Source organism: Cervus canadensis, chromosome 8 (assembly GCF_019320065.1).
Source record: "Cervus canadensis isolate Bull #8, Minnesota chromosome 8, ASM1932006v1, whole genome shotgun sequence".
NCBI classification, from domain to species: Eukaryota; Metazoa; Chordata; class Mammalia; order Artiodactyla; family Cervidae; genus Cervus; species Cervus canadensis.
In genome coordinates, this window is record NC_057393.1 from 12,771,179 (window position 1) to 12,791,621 (window position 20,443).

A 20,443-nucleotide genomic window follows, 5' to 3' on the forward strand; every position below is an offset into this window, starting at 1 on the left:
GATGTTTCGGTTCCTTTGATCTATATGTTAGTTCTTGTGGCTGCTATAACAAATTAGCAGAAGTAGGGGACTTCAAACAACAGATATTCTTTCACGGTGCTGGAAGTCTGAAATCATGGTTTTGGCAGGGCTGTCTTCTCTCTGGAAACTCTAGGGGAGAATTCATTCTTTGCCTCCTCCAGCTTTGGGTGGCTGTTGGCCTTTGGTGTGACAGTGTGACTGCATCGCTCCAGCCTCTGCCGCTGAGGTCACACTGCCTCCTCCTCTTCTGTTTCTGTCTCAGATCTCCCTCCTCCTTGCTCTAATTATGACACCTGCCACTGGTTTTATGTTCCATCTGGATAATCCTAGGGCTTCCCTGGTGGCTCAGACTGTAAAGAATCTGCTTGCAATGCAGGAGATCTGGGTTCAATACCAGGGTTGGGAAAATCCCCTGGAGAAAGGAATGGCAACCCACTTCCTGGATAATCCAGGAAGCTCTCCTCATCTCAAGATCTTTAATTACCTATGCAAAGACCTTGTTTCCAAATAAAGTAACATTTACAGGTTCTAGGGATTAAGACACAGAGATATCTTTTGGGGGAGCTACTATTCAACCCATTGCAAGCTGTTAAATCATCTATTCCGATGATAGATTTCTCTTTCTTGTACTTCTGTCAACTTTTGCTTTATGTATTTTGTGACCATATTATTAGACACACATTTATGATTCTCTTGTGTACTGAGCGTTTTTTTTTATCTAGTCACATCCACCAACTCAAAAGTCTAGTAATGACAAATTATCATTTGTTGCCTGCAAAAACTATAATTTCTCTTTCCTCTTACATTCTTTTCTTGCCAGGCTTATAACTCTAAGGGTACAATTCTGCCCCCCCCCCCGCCCCGCCCCCACGGCCGCTGAGCATTTCACTCTGAAAATTGTCTTTTTTTCTTTTTTATATTCCCCAAATGTCCCAGGGCCAGAGAATCAAAACCCTGTGCTGGTTCAAAAAATATATGCCCTTAATGAATATGAGAGAGCATTTTCTGAAATTAAACCACTGTAAGTGCTCACAGGGCTTCCCTGGTGGGACAGTGGTAAGCAATCTGCTAGCCAATGCAGGAGACATGAGATCAATCCCCGGATCAAGAAGAGCCCCCGGAGAAGGAAATGGCAACCCACTCCAGTAGTCTTGTCTGGGAAATCCCATGGACAGAGGAACCTGATCGGCTACGGTCCATGGGGTTGGCAAAGGGTCAGACATGATTTAACGACTAAAAAAACAAGTGGTCAAAACGCTTCATTAAGTATAGTGCAGAATACGCTGGGAAAATACGTGTAGAGAAGCTGAAATAAATGTGGATACTTAAGTATATCAGAGACAACTTCTCAGTGGCTGAACTGATTTACGTAACTTCAAACTAATTACATATCTGTGGAAATAAGGATTCATTATTTGCTAGCTTAAAGTAATTAAGGGTTTTTTTCTAGACAACTTTTCACCATCAGAGAACGAGCGCCACAATAAACAACTGTAACCACACATTCTCACACAATATACTATTGCTATAATCCAAGAATGCAGAGGAATAGAAGAAATTATAATAGAGTTACATAATGTTTCTTCTTTGTCCTTCAAAACTCTAATCTCAAATTTGTAGCCAAGATTTGTGAGACAGCATACGGAGAGTGGCATTTTTAAGTTTCACGTTTCTGGCCTCAGTGTATGGAGGAATTAGGAACTTAAAAAATCCTTGATTAGCTCAAACACACTTAGTATTTTTAGTCACTCTGCTGCTTCGCCTGTTATTCACCAGAATGAGGGTTTGGGACGGGTCTGCAGAGGGCCGGCCATGAGCTATTCAGCCAAGGGCCGCCCTGGGTGGTCACAACCCGTTTATGATGTTCGACCCGGACCCTCTACTGGCCACCAAGGTTACGTATCAAGCAAAAGCCGGAAATGCAAGGCCCTCTGTGGTCCGAAGACCGGTAAATCGGGCGAGCGGAAGAAAAACACGGCCGAAAGGGGAAGCCTGGGTCACAGCGACCGTCAAGGCTCTGGACACATTTTCAGTCACAAACTCTGCTGCCCGTCGTCCTGGTAACCAGCTTGCGAAAGCGCGTGCGCAGCTCCACTCCCTTATCACGTGAGTCTGGGCGCGGGGCGGGGCCGGAGCCGGCTCCCCAGGAACTGGGTCGCCCAGCGCCTGCCTCTCTGCGCGCGACCAGTCGAGGCGGGGCGAACCTCTGTTCTCCCGCCTAGTGGTGGCTCACAGCTCCCGCCCCTTTTCGCTCCGCTTTCCGGAGGCTTGTTTCCTCGCACCACGTGCCCTCCTGGCCGCTCCTCCCCCGCTGCCCGCCCTTTCCCCAACTGCCTGTTGGAAGCTGCTGTAAAATGTCGTGAAGAGCGCTCCCGCTTTACGGCTGCCTCTCCCCAGAGTGGAACCCGGGAGCGCCCACCGCCGTCAGTCCTGTCTGCAAAGAGGCGTCCCGGCGGAGACTGAGTGACCAGAGGCACACCGCTGCCCCTCCCCGCCGCGCCCGCTCCGGCCCTCGGCGATGTGAGCTCGAGGAGGCTGCGGTGCCCGCCCCCCACCCCGGCCCGGCCCGTCCCGGCCCGGCCCGGGGTTGAGACGGGCAGCAGGTGCCTGTGAAGGCGGGCGGGTGCTGGGGGCCTGCAGGATGGAGGAAAGCATGGAAGAGGAGGAGGGGGGCAGCTACGAGGCGATGATGGACGACCAGAACCACAACAACTGGGAGGCCGCCGTGGACGGCTTCCGGCAGCCCCCGCCGCCTCCGCCACCCCCGCCTTCGATCCCAGCCCCTGCCCGAGAGACTCCCGGGGGTCAGCTGCTGGCGATGCCTGCGGTCTCCGTGGACAGAAAAGGCCCCAAGGCGGGGCTTCCGATGGGGCCGCCGCTGCCGCCGGAGGCCAGTGGGGTGATCATGATGTTGAAGAGCGGCGACGCGGCCTCCGTGGCCGAGGCGGCCCCCGCCCCCACCCCCGGCTCCACCGTCAACATCCACACCTCCACCTCCAAGTTCTGCGAGTCCAGCCTTTTCGCCAGCAGCCTTGGCTTTTCCTCCTCCCCGCGCGGACGCCGAATCCGTCCCTCTCGGCCAGCCCTTCTTTCTTTGTTTCGGGCCTGGGTCTCCTCTTCCCTGCCCCCACCCGCGTCCCTCCCTCCCTTCCCGGGTTTGGTGTCGGAGGGCCGGCGCCGGAGCGGCCCTGGCTTCTCGGATTACCTGGCCTATAAAAGAGCAGCCTGGGTTAAACGCGCGCAGCCCCGAGTTCTCCTGCAGACGCGATCCGTGTCAGGACTGGCTCGCTCTCAACGTTAGGAAGCTCTTTTCTTCTCCGTTCCCCCTTAAGTTTCATCCTCAAACGTGAAGGGAAAAGTATAAGGCTGCCGGGTTTCGTTAGGGAGAGGCCTTCAGTCTTTTTGTGTTTTTTGCAGCCAGAGGAAAAAGAAATCTTGCCACTGTGTTTCTGTGCCTTTAGCCAGCCTGCGTTAAGCAAGTCAGGAGTTAGAAAGCTGACCTGTATCTGCGCTTCGTTCTTTCCCGTCTCCAGCGCACGCCTTCTGCATCCTCATAGGGAAAATGTATGAGTTGCTTCTTGAGTTAACACCAGTGCAGTGGGAGCTACGACATCCGTTTTGAAGCTAATACTGTATAAAATTATTTTTCAAAGCCTACACTTATAAGAATAAGCCATTCGGTATGTGTCCAAGTCCAAGGTTGTGTTGAATGTTGAACTTTATGTTAGTGATCCGCCTTAACGCTAAATTGCAGGCAGAAAGATTTCAGACCAAATCTCTTCTGTAACTGAAACTGTCCCCACCAGGGATGTATCCTTCCACAGCTAGAAAAAAAAGTGCTTTTGCTTTAAGCGAGTTTTTTGGGGGGCTGGTGGTGGTGGAAATCGATCGCCACAGCCAGATTTTTCCCCTCCTATTAATAACTACACGTTTTGAATGGCATCTGGTAAAGCAATTGGAGATTTCATTTCTAGTTGCTAATTTTATCAAGCTGTACCAGTAATTGTCCAAGTAGCTGTGCAGAGACAGTGCCTTGGTTCAGGTATATGGTGGTAGCCTTACATATTTTGGGGGAACGAGCACATTATTTATGTGCCTTCAACATGGACACATTCATATGTAGTTACGGTTGATAAGATTTCTCTAGTTTTTTTTGTATTGTGAATAGGAGAGAATAATGTTTGTATTGTATAGTTTCTGTGTTGAAGTCTATGTAGTGAAACCAGATCTGAGACAGAGTGGCAGGGTGACTTATCTAAATGTTGAAGGAAGCTTGCCTTAGTGCTTTTACCAAACTCATTTCAAGAGTTCCAAAAAAACCAGCCTACAGTTAAGAGCAGAAATCAGTGAAATTAGGAAAAAAAGAAAGATTGGCCAAACTGAAAGAAGATGTTTTGAAGGTAAATAAGATAAACAGACCTCTGATTTTAAAACGATGCAGATAAAATAAGTGATAAATGGGAAACGGCTACAAACGTGAGATGTTTAAAAAATAATTTTTGAATTGCTTTTGGTTTATAAATTTGAAAGCCTGGAGGAAATGTATAAATTCTTAGAAAACTACAAGCTATGAAGGTTGGTATCAGAAGAAATAGATAGCTTGAGCTGACTAATAAATATTTAATGAACAATGGCAAAAAAAAAAAAAAAAAAAAAGCCCTGTATGAAGATAATCTTACTGAGTTGCAATGAAGTTTTAAATGAAGATTTCTTTTTAAAGGTTTGTCTGGAATAGGGGAAAAAAAAAAGAGGCCAAACTCATTTTATAAAGTTAGTAAAGTCTTGATTTCAAAACTAGTTGAGGTCAGTATGAGAAAGTTATACATCTATAGCATAAACAAGAAAATCCTACATAGAATACTAGCTCATCAAATCCAACAATGTGTTGAAAGAATCTTGATCAGAGTTTAAGAATGTAAATATGGTTCAACATCTGTTTGTCTGTTAATGTAATTTGTCTCATTAATAGGTTGAAGGAGAAAAGTCATCAATTATTTGTATACCATAAAATCATTTGATAAGATCCAGCACCGATATATGATAAAAAATCTTAACAAACTTTGAACACAAGATAACTAGATAGTGGCCGTTACCAAAAACCTACAGCAAATAATAATAGAGAAATTTCAGATACACTTACTTTAAGATCAGTAACAAGATAAGGATGCCCTTGTATCACTGTTGGTATTTAACATAAGGAGGTCCTAACTGACACTACAGAGGGAAAAATAAAAAGTATAAAGATTAGAAGGAAAGCAAGAAAACTCATTATTTGCAGATAATATTACTTATCTAGAATAACCATTAGAATCAAGAGAGAAACTGTTGGAACTAGTAAGAGTTTAGCAGGGTTGCTGCTTTTAAAATCAACCTACAGAAATTAGTAGTATTTAGCACACTAGCAATAAGCATTCAGTAAGATAATCAAAGATAAATATTGTATACAGTAGTGAGAACAAATTAGTCTTTAGGAATGAACCTAAGAGCACATAAGATCTTTAAGGAGAGAACTTGACTAAGGAGCCAGAAATGTGTTCTCAGTTGCACAGTCGAGTCTGATTCTTTGCAACACCATGGACTGTAATGTAGCCTGCTAGGCTCCTCTGTCCATGGAATTTCCCAGGCAAGAATACTGGAGTGGGTTGCCATTTCACTCAGGGATCAAATCCACATCTCTTCCATCTCCTTCATTGTCAGGCAGATTCTTTACCACTGTGCCACTTGGGATGCTCCCCCAAGGAGCCAGAAGAGGATCTAAATAAATAAATGAGAAAACTTTCCATGCTCTTGGGACTATTTATTGTTGTAAGGATGTCAGTTTTCTCCATTTTAATCTGTAAGTTTGATTAAACTGCCGTCAAAATTCCAGTCGGTTTGTCTAACAAACTCCATAACCTAGATCTAAAATTTATATGACAGGTGGGATAAAGTCTGAATAGCTAAATCAGTCTTAAAGATTTGCTTTGGTGGGGGCTTGCCTTATCAGAAGTTTAAGATTCTGTTTCAAAACTATAGTAATAAAAACTAATAGGAATGTGAGAACATAAAAATAGACTGGGGGGACATATTAGCAGAAAGTTACCTATAAATGTTTAGGAACTTAAGGGTGTCATAAATCATCAGAGAAAGTCATGTTGCTCAGAAGAGTGATTCAACTGTATGGGGAAGAAAAACAATATAACACCACAGATGGGATGAACTATAGATAATTAGAGATTTAAGTGTGAAAGGAAAAGTTAGAAAATTAATGGAAGACAGTGTTGAAGACACTCTTTCCCTCAGGACAGGGAAGGGCATCTTAAAGCTGCTGAGACTTAAACAGAGGTGGAAAAACGATAACTTTGTAGAAAAAAATGAAAGATTTTTCTTTCAGTGACAGACAGATGAAGGAATTAGAGAAGATACTTGCAGTGCCTAAAATTGCCAAGGGATCTAGTGTGGAATTTATTCAACTTTTGCTTGTTCACGGAAGTGTTCTTTTACCTTCAGTTTCTAAGGATACTTTTGCTGGAGATACAATTCTAGATTGACAGTCTTGTATTGTCTTTGTTTTTCCTTTCAGTACTTTAAAGATGTCTTTCCTTTGTCTTTCAACCTCCATTATTTCTCATAATAAATCTGTGAATATTCTAGTGTCTATGTAATGGGTCCTTTTTTTTTTTTTTCCTGGCTCTTTTTAAGATTTTCATTTTATCTTTCACTATATCAAATTTAGTTTGATTGTGTTGTTTCTTGGAGGTAGAGTTTTCTTTAGGTTTATTCTTTTTGGTGTTCTCTGAGCTTAGGGTTCTGGAATTTGTCCAGTTTGGGACATTACATTCAGAATAACTACACGGTGCCCCTCAGTTGCACACGTTAGGTATACTAAATCACTGAGACTCTGTTCATTATCTTTTTCAGCTTTTTCACCCCACTTTGTGCTTCATTTCAGATAGTTTCTATTGCTGTGTAGTCTTTGGTATTTAATTTGTTGTTTGTTCAAGTCTGCTCTTGATCAGCAGGAGTTCCAACTGTTTTTAACATAGGCTATCATTTGGTTCAGGTTTCAGTCAGTTAACTGAGCAAATCGTTATAATCATGTCTAGTTTCTTGAGATTTTACAATGACTCTTCAGTTAGTGTATTCCTTTTGATAAGTCTCATCTAAAGTTATATTTCAGTCTTTAGAATTCTTAAAAAGTCTTCTGAAAGTCTGCGTAGGCATATGTAGAGATATTAACGGGTTATGTACCAAACCATTGCAATAAAGTGAACCACGTGAATTTTTTGGTTTCCCCAGTGCCTATAAAAGTTATATTTACAGTATAGTATAGTCTGTTAAGTGTGCAATAGCATTATGTCTAAGAAACAACAAACATAACAATTAAAAATACTTTATTGCTAAAAATATGTTAAATATCATCTGAACCTTTAGCAAGTCATAATCTTTTTGCTGGTAGAGAGTTTGCAATATTTTGAGAATTACCACAATACGACAGAGACGCAAAGTGAGCAAATGCTGTTGGAAAAATGGCACCAATAGACTTGGCTGACTTAGAGTTGCCACAGAACGTCTATAAGAAGCACAGTATCTGCAAAGTGCAATAAACAAAGCACCATAAGATGAGTTATTTTTTAACTACAGTGCGTCTAGTTTTTTTGGAATGAAGGCTGGCTCCTGTTTGTTTAGATTTGGTGCTGGTTCCCCTGGGGAAATTTAATTTAGTTGGAGGTTTATTTCCAGGTAGTATTGTGACAGGGGCTTCTGTCACGTAAAGATCAGCCTTATACTGGGGAGAAGGGGTCCTCCTCTCTGTGAGTGCTTTGAGGTCAGGATTCTCAGGTTGATAAAACACCAAACTGACCCCATTTCAGGTCTCAGGGTCTTACATTTCACAATCAGTGCCTTAACTTTTACTTAAGATTTATGTCTAGAATTTGAATTATTTTTATTTGGTAGTTCTGTAACTTGCAGAATCATTCTGTTTCTGATTTTTAGCTCTATCAATCCTGTGCCTTTAAGCATTAAAGGGCATTTTTTTTTTTTTTTTGCAATCATGGATGTTCTTTGGTCCTCAGTTTACTGCGCTAAATGTTTTTTTAAAGCTTTCACCTGTCATCAGAATGAGCCCACTCCACAGTTCTTGTCTTTCTTATTTCCATCATAGCAGCTGTAGCGGTCTGCCATGTTGTTTTCTTCAAGAAGACGTTTATTCGAGGTAGCTACAGGTGATAGGTTTTTCTTTGCCGCTCCATGTCATATAGTGTTAGCATTATGTTATCTAATGGTGGCAATGCCCATCATTGCCTTTAAATCTAATTAGGTTGGCAAACCAAAGCCAGCTTCCTAACTTCAGAGTCTGTGTCCTGTAACTCCTCTGGTACCAAATACTTCATCAAGCACAGTTCAGTCCAAGAAAACACTAGGTATCTAAAGCAATAGGAGATTTAATAGCAAAAACCAGGTCCTCTGCAAATTGTTGGCGAGGTTGGAGGCGTGAATTCAGTGAGGCTGCTCCACCAGCCCACTCCCCAGGGCACGCTGCTGTTGCTGCCTCCACCACCATTCTTGAATCATCACAGTTGCCTCCCTCATCCTTGAAGTTGGTGACCAGACACTGAAACTCACTGACGTCTCTAACCTTGCTCGCCAGAACCACCAGCCACAAACAATAACCTGTTATTTGCCTCACTTTGCCCTTCCAAATCTCATTCAGGTGTGTCTGACTGATGGAATGTAATTTGGGAAGTGAAATGATTTACTTCAGTTTTTCATTGCACATTTGTCAACTTTCTATAATAATAACCCCCGAGTTTCAGAAGCTTACGGGACAATAAGGATTTCTTTCTTGCCCGTGTTATGTTACTAGCTGACAGTTGGCTGTCACTGTTCACGCGTCATCTCATTCTGAGGCACACCTCTCTTCTGGGTCTTGTCACTCTTGGCCAAGGCAAAGAGAAGAGAATGGACGGCAGTACCCATTGGCTTTGAAAGCCTCTGCTCAGATGTAGCATATGTCACATCTGTTTATATTCCAAATTTGTTAAATAGGCTAGAATGGTTCCCTGTCTGAATGTGTTGGGGCTGCAGGCAGGTGGGACTGAGTGTGAGGATAAAAGACAGTGGATGGGTAGATGGAATGAAAAGGCGGTGAACGGGTAAATGGGAGGAGGGGGTTGGGAGGGGTTTTGCATTGACTAATGATCTTGTAGCATGATCTCAGGAGAACTATGAGCCCAGTGCCCCAGAAGCTTTTCCAGATAGATGAAAGCTTCACAGTATTTTTAATTGAAGTCAATGAAATCACTTTTTAAAATTAGTGATTCAAAAGTCTGTTAAAATTGACTTCTGAATTTAGTGAAAGTGTTAACCGATTTTAGTAAATCCTAAATAAAGTTGCTCTTTATCTGATCAGGTCCTGTCTGCCAGTTTCCAGGTTGATTGATTCTTTCCCAAGTGGATCAGCTAATCAGGCCCTAAAATATGCACTGTTCATAGCATCGGTGATGGTGGTTTGGTGTCTTCTCACCTTCTCTCTTAGTGGAGTTGGTGGTGGTTTAGTCGTTAAGTCATGTCTGACTCTTGCAACCCCATGGACTATAGCCTGCCAGGCTCCTCTGTCCATGGGATTCTGCAGGCAAGAATACTGGAGTGGGTTGCCATTTCCTTCTCCAAAGCACCAAACATCACTGTGATACCAGTCGACTGTCTGAATTTCAGGATCTCGTTGGGGATCTTGTCTTGCCTTTGTTTATTTATTTATAGATGCGCAGGGTTCTCATTGCTGCGTGTGGGCTTTCCCTAGTTGCGGTGACCCGGGGCTACTCTTACTGCGGTGTGTGGGCTTCTCGCTGTAATGACTTCTCGTGCTGTGGAGCGTGGGCTCCAGGCATGAGAGTTTCAATAGCTGTGGCCCGTGGGCTCAGTAGTTGTGGCTTGCGGATTCACAAGCACAGGCTCAGTAGTTGTGGGCCATGGGCTTAGTTCCTCCCGGGCATGTGGGATCCTCCCATACCAGGGATTGAACCCATGTCTCCTGCATTGGCAGATGGATTCTTAACCACTGGACCACCAGGGAAGTCCCTTGTCTTGCTATTTTTTTGATATAAATTGCACAAGTGAGACTGTAAGAGAAATCCATTGTAATGTTTATGTAAGGCCCAGTCCCAAATCCTTCAAGAAAATGAGTACTGTTTAGTTCCTCTTTAAAAACTGTAACTCTGTAAGCTGCAGACCATATACTGATTAAATCACATTGTAAACTGTTAAAAGCTATATAAGGGTATTCTTTGGTAATCTGTCTTGGCAGAGCAAACTGGCCTTTCATATTTCTTTTCATCGTTTGTAGTTATTTGGCTGTTAACCTCTACAGATTAGAGGAGTAGTAATTTGCAGTAGTAGTAGTTGCAGATGTGCTGACTAGGATGGCATTTTATCTAACAGATATTTATTGTCTTCTGTATGCCAAGGTAATATTTTAGCCTCATGATGAATGAGACAGAATTTAGCATGGAGGTTGATGGACAGATGATTGTGATATGTTATAATTAAATGCTGTAGTAAAGTTATGTATGTCCATGGTAGCACAGAGGGCAAAAGAATCTTTGAAAATGAACAACAGTTTGTTGGGAGGACTGAGGTGGCAGGGTTGGGCTTGAAGAGACTTCCTTGGCAGAGAGAAGCCTGTGTGGAAGACTCAGAGTTAAACTTATTGTAGGAAAGTAGGGTGTGAGGAGGGAGTGGCGCAGATTAAACCTAGATAGATTGAGAGGTCTAAATGCAAAGGGCATGCCAGGTTAGAGATGGGATTCTCTTCTGTAGGAACAGGAGCCACAGGGAGTCACCTTGGTAAAATTTGTCTTAGCCTGTTCGATTAGAAAGGAGAGTAAATGGAAACATGAGAGATTGGTTAGGGGCTTGTAATGACAAGAGATGACAGCCTGAGCAACTTAAGGATTGGAACAGAGGTGGTTTCAGATTTTGGAAATATCCCGGGACTTGTTCGGTCGCGAAGTTGTGTCCGGCTCGTTGCAGCTCTGTGAACTGCAGCACGCCAGGCTTCCCTGGGCTTCACTGTCTCCCTGAGTTTGCTCAAATTCTTGCCCATTGAGTCGGCGACGCTCTGTAACCGTCTCATCCTGGGTCATCCCCTTCTCCTGCCTTCAATCTTCCCCAGCATCAGGGTCTTTTCTAAAGAGTCCTTTGCATCAGGCGGCCAAAGTGTTGGAGCTTCAGCAACAGGCCTTCCAATGGATATTCAGGGTTGATTTTCTTTAGGATTGACTGGTTTGATCTCCTTGCTGTCCAAGGAATTCTCAAGAGTCTTCTCCAGCACCACAATTTGAAAGCATTTGGGGACTATAGTCTATAAAATTTGGGGGTGAAGAAGGGAGGATATGGATATGGAAGGAGTATAGGAAGGGGTGTATGTCTGTGTGTGTCTCAGTTATCTGTGGGACATTTGGGTGGAGAGGTCCGTTGGCAGTGGGTTAGCTGAGCTTTCCCGTTTCTTGTGCTTTAGAATATTGGAAGTACTGGAACAGAAGTTTAATGTCTGTTCAACTTGGGTGATTTCTACTGTTGTCTTCCCAGATCAGCAGTCGGTTACTCTGTATTATCTAATCTACTGTCGATTGCCCCTAGTGTATTTTTAATTTCAGTTACTGTGTTCTTAGGCTCTGTTTGGTTCTCAGTATTTTCTATTTTAAAATCTTCAGTTCAGTTGCTCAGTTGTGTCTGACTCTTCACGACCCCATGGACTGCAGCACTCCAGGCTTGGAGCTTGTTCAAACTCATGTCCATCGATATGGTGATGCCATCGAACCATTTCATCCTCTGTCGTCCCCTTCTCCTCATGCCTTTAGTCTTTCCCAGTCAGTACTTTGCATCAGGTGGCCAAAGTTTTGGAGCTTCAGCATCAGTCCTTCCAATGAATATTCAGGACGGATTTCCTTTAGGATGGACTGGTTGGATCTCCTTGCAGTCCAAGGGACTCTCAAGAGTCTTCTCCAACACCACAGTTCAAAAGTATCAATTCTTTGGCGCTCAGCATTCTTTATAGTCCAATGCTCACATCCATACATAACTACTGGAAAAACCATAGCCTTGACTAGACGAACCTTTGTTGGCAAAGTAATGTCTCTCCTTTTTAATATGCTATCTAGGTTGGTCATAGCTTTTCTTCCAAGGAGCAAGTCCCTTTTAATTTCATGGCTGCAGTCACCATCTGCAGTGATTTTGGAGCACAAGAAAATAGTCTGTTATTGTTTCCACATCTAGTTGCCATGAAGTGATGGGACTAGATGCCATGATCTTCGTTTTTTGAATGTTGAGTTTTAAGCCAACTTTTTCACTCTCCTCTTTCACTTTCATCAAGAGGCTGTTTAGTTCCTCTTTGCCGTCTGCCATAAGGGTGGTGTCATCTCCATATCTGAGGTTACTGATATTTCTTCTGGCAGTCTTGATTCCAGCTTGTGCTTCATCGAGCCCATCATTTCTCATGATGTACTCTGCATAGAAGTTAAATAAGCAGGGTGACAATATGCAGCCTTGACGTACTCCTTTCCCAGTTTGGAATTTAAAATCTTACCATGTTTATCTATTCTTCTGAGTTAGGAAGTGTCTTTATGATCATTACCTTGAACTCTATTGAGTAGATTGTGTATCTCCACTTCATCTAGTTCTTTTTCTGAGGTTTTTCTTGTTTCTTTGGAGCATGTTCCTCTGCTCATTTTGTGCAGGTCGCTGGGTTGGGTAGGGTGACTACATTCCCTGTCTGGGAGTGCTGGCCCCTGTAGGAGGCATCCTGTGGGCCCCAGCAGCACTCTTGCTGGTCACCAGAGTTAGATGTTCTAGGGGTGCCCCCTGGGGCTGCCTGCGCCCTTCTATGGGGAGCTGCTGTGGCTGGTGCAGTGGTGGGTGGGACTGGCCCCAGCCTGGCTGTGAAGCCTGCCTCAGGTGGTGGGTGGAAGCCTGCTGGAGGGTGAGGTAGGCTTCCCGCTGCTGTCTGCCTGGCCTTGGGCCTGGGGCTGGCCTGCTGGTGGGCGGGTAAGCCCCAGCACTAATAAGCTATGGGAGGATTCCAAAGCGTCCCTTGCCAGGGCTGTGTTACTTTGGTAGAAGGAGCGCCCCCTAATGGCTGCTGCCAGCATCTCCACCCCCAGGGGGAGTTGCGGTTTGCCTCCTGCCTCTCCGGGGGCTCTCCAGGATCCGCAAGTGTGTTCAGGCTCTCCTGAACACAAGCCCTGCTGCTTTTCAAGGCCAGAGGTTCTGGGGCTCATCTTCCTGGTGCCGGAGCCCTGGGTGGGAGAGCCTGAGGTGGGCTCAGGAGCCTCGCTCCTTGTAGAGAACCTCTGTGATTGTGATATTCCTCCCATTTGTGGACCCCTGACCTGGAATTGTGAGTCCTGAGTGTACTGAGTCTCCTCCTAGTTGGCTCATTGTGATTCCTTCTTTAGGTATGTAGTTGTGGAATAGCTTTTCTGCTAGTTTTTGGGCCGTTCTCATCATAGCTTCTCTGTAAGGAGCTGTAATTTTGGTGTATCCATGGCAGAAGGGATGAGCTCAGGATTTTTCTACTCTGCCGTCTTGGCCACCTCACTTCATATCTTCCTTTTTACTGGTATATACCTGTGTGTGTGTGTGTAAAACATACCTTCTAGCAAACTCTTGAGAAAAATGTGTATGGATAGTAGTTTCAGGTGTTGAATATATAAAAATGCTCCTTCATACTCGATTGACACTTTGGTTAGAGAATTCTTATGTAAGCAATTTTTCAAGTGTTGCTTCATTTACTTTTAATTTGCAGTATTACAGTGGAGAGTTCAGGTACAGTGTTTATTCCTGTTATTTTGTGCGTGGCCTTTTCCCTTGAGAGAGTCACCGGGACGCTTTTCAGGCTAGTGAGTCGGTGTTTCTCTCCCTTTCCATTCTCTCTGTTCTCTGAAATTATTCGTAGTCAGATGTCGAATTTCCTGCCTTGGTCTTCTAAGTCTGTTAACTATTTTTCAGTATATTCTATTTCTCTTAAACTATTACTGTATTTCTCTAAACTCAGGGAGAATTTCTTGCTGTTTTCTTTTGGATTTTTAACAGTGGCTGTGTTTTTAATCTTGAGAGTGTTTGGATTGCTTCTTTTTCATCACCATTTTTAATTTTTGTCCTCTCTGAGCACAGTAATTATAAAGTTTTTTTTTTTTAAGTTTTCTTTTATTCTCTTGATTATCTTTGCTTTTATGTTTTTACAATTTTTTGTTTGTTTTGGTCTCTCGCGTCTGAAACCTTGCAAATTTTGGTGATCCTTTGCTAGCTATTCATATTTAAAAGTGAAAAGGCTGATTGGTAGCTCTTTGTTTACAAGGGACTTTGCCCTTTTAAGTGTTGGGCTTCTCTGTAGGCTAATTGGATGCAGAACTGCTGTTTTCTTGGGTGAACTGCCAAATAGGAAGTAAATACTACTCCTTGCCAGTGGCATTCTAGAATTAAAGAAAAAGGGCAGGGTTGGATGTTTGAGCATTTTTTATTTTGACTTTTGACTTCAGTTCAACCCACCAGCCCTGAACTTCGCACCTATGCACCCACCTACCGTGTATCTTGTCCTTGAGTCCTAATTTCTTATCTGTCAGTTTCTGTGCAGAATAATCCTCTCTTTCTCATTGTTTAGTCTACAGATTTGTAACCAGTCTTCACCCTTCCCACTCCACCCACCAACTCTCTGCCTCTAACCTTGCTCACTGTCCTCCTGTGAACTTAGGGTTCTGCAGGGCAAGATTAGCTCACCTGTTGGTGTTTCTACCTCAGCGCGCCTTACTGCAGTACTTTCCTGGTGTCAATGCCATGGAGAGTTGACTTTAAATCTTGCAAGAAGTAACAGAATTTTAAAACTGTGGCAGACCTGCGGTTAGCATGGTTCACACCTGTGGAATCTCAATTGAGCAGATGCTTTATATTTGAACATGGGGAAATTTAGGATTAGTTGGAGTTGGAGCCATAAAGGATATATTGATAGCACTTGACCGTTTTCATATATGTACTTTCATATATAACATGTTCATTGTGGAAACTGTCACAGGCTCAAGTGTGATATTATAATTGTGGAATGATATGCAGGAATTATTCTAAAGTAACGTTGATTTCAATCCTGCTGGTAGGCCACAGCGGCTGTTTTCTGTTTGTAAGATAGTAATGATGAAGGAATTTTCTACTGTTCTATTTTGCTGTGTGCTTAGTCGCTCAGTTGTGTCTGACTCTCTGCGACCCCATGGACTGTAGCCCTCCAGGTTCCTCTGTCCATGGGGATTCTCCAGGCATGAATACTGGAGTAGGTTGCTATGCCCTCCTCCAGGGGATCTTCCCAACCCAGGGATCAAACCCATGTCTGCTGCATTGCAGGCAGATTCTTTACTGTCTGAGCCAGCAGGGAAGCCCAAGAATAGTGGAGTGGGTAGCTTATCCCTCTCCAGGGGAACTTCATGACTCAGGTATTGAACCAGGGTCTCCTGCATTGCAGGTGGATTCTTTACCAGCTGAGCTACCAGGGAAGCCCCAACTCTTCTATTACATTTTTTCAAATTGAGTAAAATAATAGTGGAATGTATTTCTGTGTAAGTTTTGTGGTGTTTGGGGAAAGAAACATGTCATTTGAAGCAAGGCAAAGCAGGTTATGTAGTTTCATACAGTTGTTTTCAGTCACTCAGTCATGTCTGACTGTGACTCCGTGGACTGCAGCACACCTGGCTTCCCTGTTCTTCACTAACTCCAGGAGTTTGCTCAAACTCGTGTCCATTGAGTGGGTAATACCATCCAACCGTGTCATTCTCTGTTATCACTTTCTCCTGCCCTCAATCTTCCCAGCATCAGGGTCTTTTCCAAAAGTTGGCTGTTCTCATCACGTGACCAGAGTATTCCGCTTCAGCATCAGTCCTTTCAATGAATATTCAGGGTTGATCTCCTTTAGGATGGACTGGTTGGATTTCCTTGCAGTCCACAAGACTCTCAAGAGTCTTCTCCAGCACCACAGTTTGAAAGCATCAGTTCTTCGGTGCTCAACCTTCTTTATGGTACAACTATCACATCCATACATGACTACTGGAAAAACGATAGCTTTGATTAGATGGACTTTTGTGGGCAAAGTGCTGTCTCTACTTTTTAATATGCATGTCTCTACGTTTTAATACGTGTGGTCTCTACTTTTTAATACTCTAAGTTTGTCGTAGCTTTTCTTCCAAGGCTCAAGTGTCTTTATCTTACAAGTCTTACCTGGACCAAAATGTTAATCTAGTTATTTGTTTACATGAATGTAACTTAGTATTTACATGGGTATAACAACTACGCCAAAGCCTTCGACTGTGTGGATCACAATAAACTGTGGAAAATTCTGAAACAGATGGGAACACCAGACCACGTGACCTGCCTCTTGAGAAACCTGTATGCAGGTCAGGAAACAACAGTTAGAACTGGACATGGAACAACAGACTGGTTCCCAATAGGAAAAGGAGTATGTCAAGGCTGTATATTGTCACCCTGCTTATTTAACTTATATGCAGAGTACATCATGAGAAATGCCGGGCTGGAAGAAGCACAAGCTGGAATCAAGATTGCCGGGAGATATATCAATAACCTCAGATATGCAGATGACACCACCTTTATGGCAGAAAGTGAAGAGGAACTAAAAAGCCTTTTGATGAAAGTGAAAGAGGAGAGTGAAGAAGTTGGCTTAAAGCTTAACATTCAGAAAACTAAGATCGTGGCATCTGGTCCCATCACTTCATGGGAAATAGATGGGGAGACAGTGGAAACAGTATCAGACTTTAATTTTTTGGGCTCCAAAATCACTGTAGATGGTGATTGCAGCCATGAGACTAAAAGATGCTTACTCCTTAGAAGGAAAGTTATGACCAACCTAGATAGCATTTTAAAAAGCAGAGACATTACTTTGCCAACAAAGGTCCGTCTGGTCAAGGCTATGGTTTTTCCAGTGGTCATGTATGGATGTGAGAGTTGGACTGTAAAGAAAGCTGAGTGCCGAAAAATTGATGCTTTTGAACTGTGGTGTTGGAGAAGACTCTTGAGAGTCCCTTGGACTGCAAGGAAATCCAACCAGTGCATCCTAAAGGAGATCAGTCCTGGGTGTTCATTGGAAGGACTGATGCTGAAGCTGAAACTCCAGTACTTTGGCCACCTCATGCGAAGAGTTGAGTCATTGGAAAAGACCCTGATGCTGGGAGGGATTGGGGGCAGGAGGAGAAGGGGACGATAGAGGATGAGATAGTTAGATGGTATCACCGACTTGATGGACATGGGTTTGAATAAACTCCGGGAGTTGGTGATGGACAGGGAGGCCTGGTGTGCTGTGATTCATGGGGTTGCAAAGAGTCAGACACGACTGAGCGACTGAACTGAACTGAACAACATTACAAAGAATGACTTATTAATGATCACAGTAGATATTTTATATTGTTCATAGTGTTTAAATTAAATTATACAAACCATATACCCTAAAACTTAGAAACTTCCCAGACACATGCAACTTAGAACTTAAAACTTAAAAACTCCCCATAGAGCATACAGCTTTTAAAAAGTTTTAGCTTACTTTAGAAACAATTCCTTTATTAGGATTTAACATTAGCTATCATCTTTTAACAGTGAATCAAAATATATCTGAGTAGCTGGTACAGGTTTTGTTTTTTTCTTTCTAATATGGAAAAATATATTTAAAGGATTTGGTAACTTCTTTTACTGTTTTTTCCCCAACTGGGCAGTTCTCTTGGGAGCAGCTAAACTACTGTTCTCTTTGCTTGGATCAAGTTATTTTCCTGTTGAGAGAAATAAGTAACTGGGATTTTCTTTTTTTAAAGAAAGAGTAAAACTGCATTTATTTGCTAACCTGCACAGCCTTATTCTGATTCTAATTCTCTTCTACTCTGTTCTTTTTTTTTTTTTTTTCCCCCAAAGGATTCTCCCCATTCTACAGACTTTGTTCTCTCCATTGCTTGAAAGATTTCAGACTTCCCCTTATGTTGGATATTATTCTACCAGGGGGTAAAGTTTTAAACCACACAGATTTATTGATAGATGGGCACACTGTGACCACAAGAAATCATAATTTTTCTCTTAAATCATTTACCCTAGCCAGATCTTTTTTCTCCTAGTCGACTTGTCAGATTATCTCATTGTAATTAGTTGTAATTAATCTAAAAAGTCATTATGCTTGAGACATAATTTAGCCTGTTTAATTTGGCTTAATCATTTATTTCATAATTGCCAATACTATATTCTCCTTAAGGAGCCAATTCTTAATGAGGGTGGCTTTTTTGGTGGGGAGAAGGGAATGGAAGACTAGAACTTGAAGGCTTTTTTGACTAGCTGCCCTTGAAATTGTTTTCTTTGTTACTCGTGCACCTTTATTTGTTCTGCGATTGAAGTTGTTCAGACCCAGCAACCATGTGCTAGCAGAGAACAGAGGAGCGCCTGTGACCCCCGGCTGTTCTGAGCGGAGTAGGAGCAGTGGGCAGTGGTTCTCTTAAGAAGCAGGCAGAAAAGATGCTCAACATCACTCTTTATCAGAGAAACGCAAATCAAAACCACAATGAGGTACCATTACACGCCAGTCAGGATGGCTGCTATCCAAAAGTCTACAAGCAATAAATGCTGGAGAGGGTGTGGAGAAAAGGGAACCCTCTTACACTGTTGGTGGGAATGCAAACTAGTACAGCCGCTATGGAGAACAGTGTGGAGATTTCTTAAAAAACTGGAAATAGAACTGCCATATGACCCAGCAATCCCACTTCTGGGCATACACACTGAGGAAACCAGATCTGAAAGAGAGACGTGCACCCCAATGTTCATCGCAGCACTGTTTATAATAGCCAGGACATGGAAGCAACCTAGATGCCCATCAGCAGATGAATGAATAAGGAAGCTGTGGTACATATACACCATGGAATATTACTCAGCTGTTAAAAAGAATTCATTTGAATCAGTTCTAATGAGATGGATGAAACTGGAGCCCATTATACAGAGTGAAGCAAGCCAGAAAGATAAAGAACATTACAGCATACTAACACATATATATGGAATTTAGAAAGATGGTAACGATAACCCTATATGCAAAACAGAAAAAGAGACACAGATTTACAGAACAGACTTTTGGACTCTGTGGGAGAAGGCGAGGGTGGGATGTTTCGAGAGAACAGCATCGAAACATGTATATTATCTATAGTGAAACAGATCACCAGCCCAGGTTGGATGCATGAGAGAAGTGCTCGGGCCTGGTGCACTGGGAAGACAGAGGGAATCGGGTAGAAGAGGGAGGTGGGAGGCGGGGATCGGATGGGAATACATGTAACTCCATGGCTGATTCATGTCAATGTATGACAAAACCCACTGCAATGTTGTGAAGTAATTAGCCTCCAACTAATAAAAATAAATGCAAAAAAAAAAAGAAGCAGGCAGCAGAATCACCTGGAGGGCTCAAAGGCATCTCTGCACCGTGTTACCCCCTCCCTCCTCTCCTGACCCCAAGGTCTGGGTTGGGGCCTGGCCGTGCTTTGCATTTACATCAAGTGAACAGGTTTCCAACTGGTGCTGATGATGCTCCTGGTATCACATTTTCGGAGCCACTGATCCAAGGGAGGGACCAGTCTTTGCAGTAGACCTAGAATGAGTTAATAACGTCTGCTATAATTTCGGAATATATCCTCCCCTTACAAAAAAATAACAAGAAAAACCTCAAAAGGAATATCTGGTAGGGCTTACCTGGTTTGCTTTAGTCTGTGAAACCAAATGCACTTTAATTCCAAAGCTACTGATAAGTAGTATGCGTTGAACTGTTTTTATGTTAAACATTTACTTTGTATTTCATTAAATTAATTTACTTCACATGCATTATTTAATACCTATCACGTGCTAGTTTGGAGTTGGGAATCTAGCATTGAATGAATTCCTTCTCCAAAGGGTTTATGTCTGGTTTGAGGAAGATTGATAATTAACACATAATATGTCAAGTGTTGATAAGTTACTTGGATAACAAAGTATGAAAGTGGAAGATAGTTATTCTTGCCTGTTATGAATTACATATCCCCAGTAGTTTCTCGTTTATTTACAACCTGACAGTACTTTCTAGACTTCAGATTCCAGCTATTCCATGAGTTTCAGATCTTATTTCACTTTATTTTAGTAAAGATCAGTTGTAGTACTTTCTCAGTAGGCTATGTGAGCTTGTTATCTTATGAGGTTCAAAGTTTAAGCTTTGTGACATGATGTTTTGAGGCTATAGGGTTTTTAAATTTTTTGAACTTAAATGTCTCTTAGAGGGCATATACATTCCCCGCTTCATTGAAATGCTCACAGCTCTTTTTTATTCTTGTGCCAGGTCTGTTTTACTCATCTATGTTACTGGCCTGGGCCTTGTAGGTATTTGAGTTTAGAATATCTTCTTTAGGCA

The 20,443-nt window shown here is 42.8% G+C and overlaps 1 protein-coding gene across 1 annotated transcript in view; it reads left to right on the forward strand.

The window, feature by feature from the left end:
* Window positions 1–2,329: 2,329 nt before the first annotated feature.
* The window catches only part of CACUL1 (CDK2 associated cullin domain 1), a 70,604-nt gene continuing 52,490 nt past the window's right edge, over window positions 2,330–20,443 (forward strand). Inside the window, exon 1 of the mRNA XM_043475315.1 lies at window positions 2,330–3,026. Within this exon, the coding sequence (XP_043331250.1) occupies window positions 2,663–3,026 (364 nt within the window). The 5' untranslated portion in view covers window positions 2,330–2,662. The remainder of the gene's footprint in view (window positions 3,027–20,443) is intronic.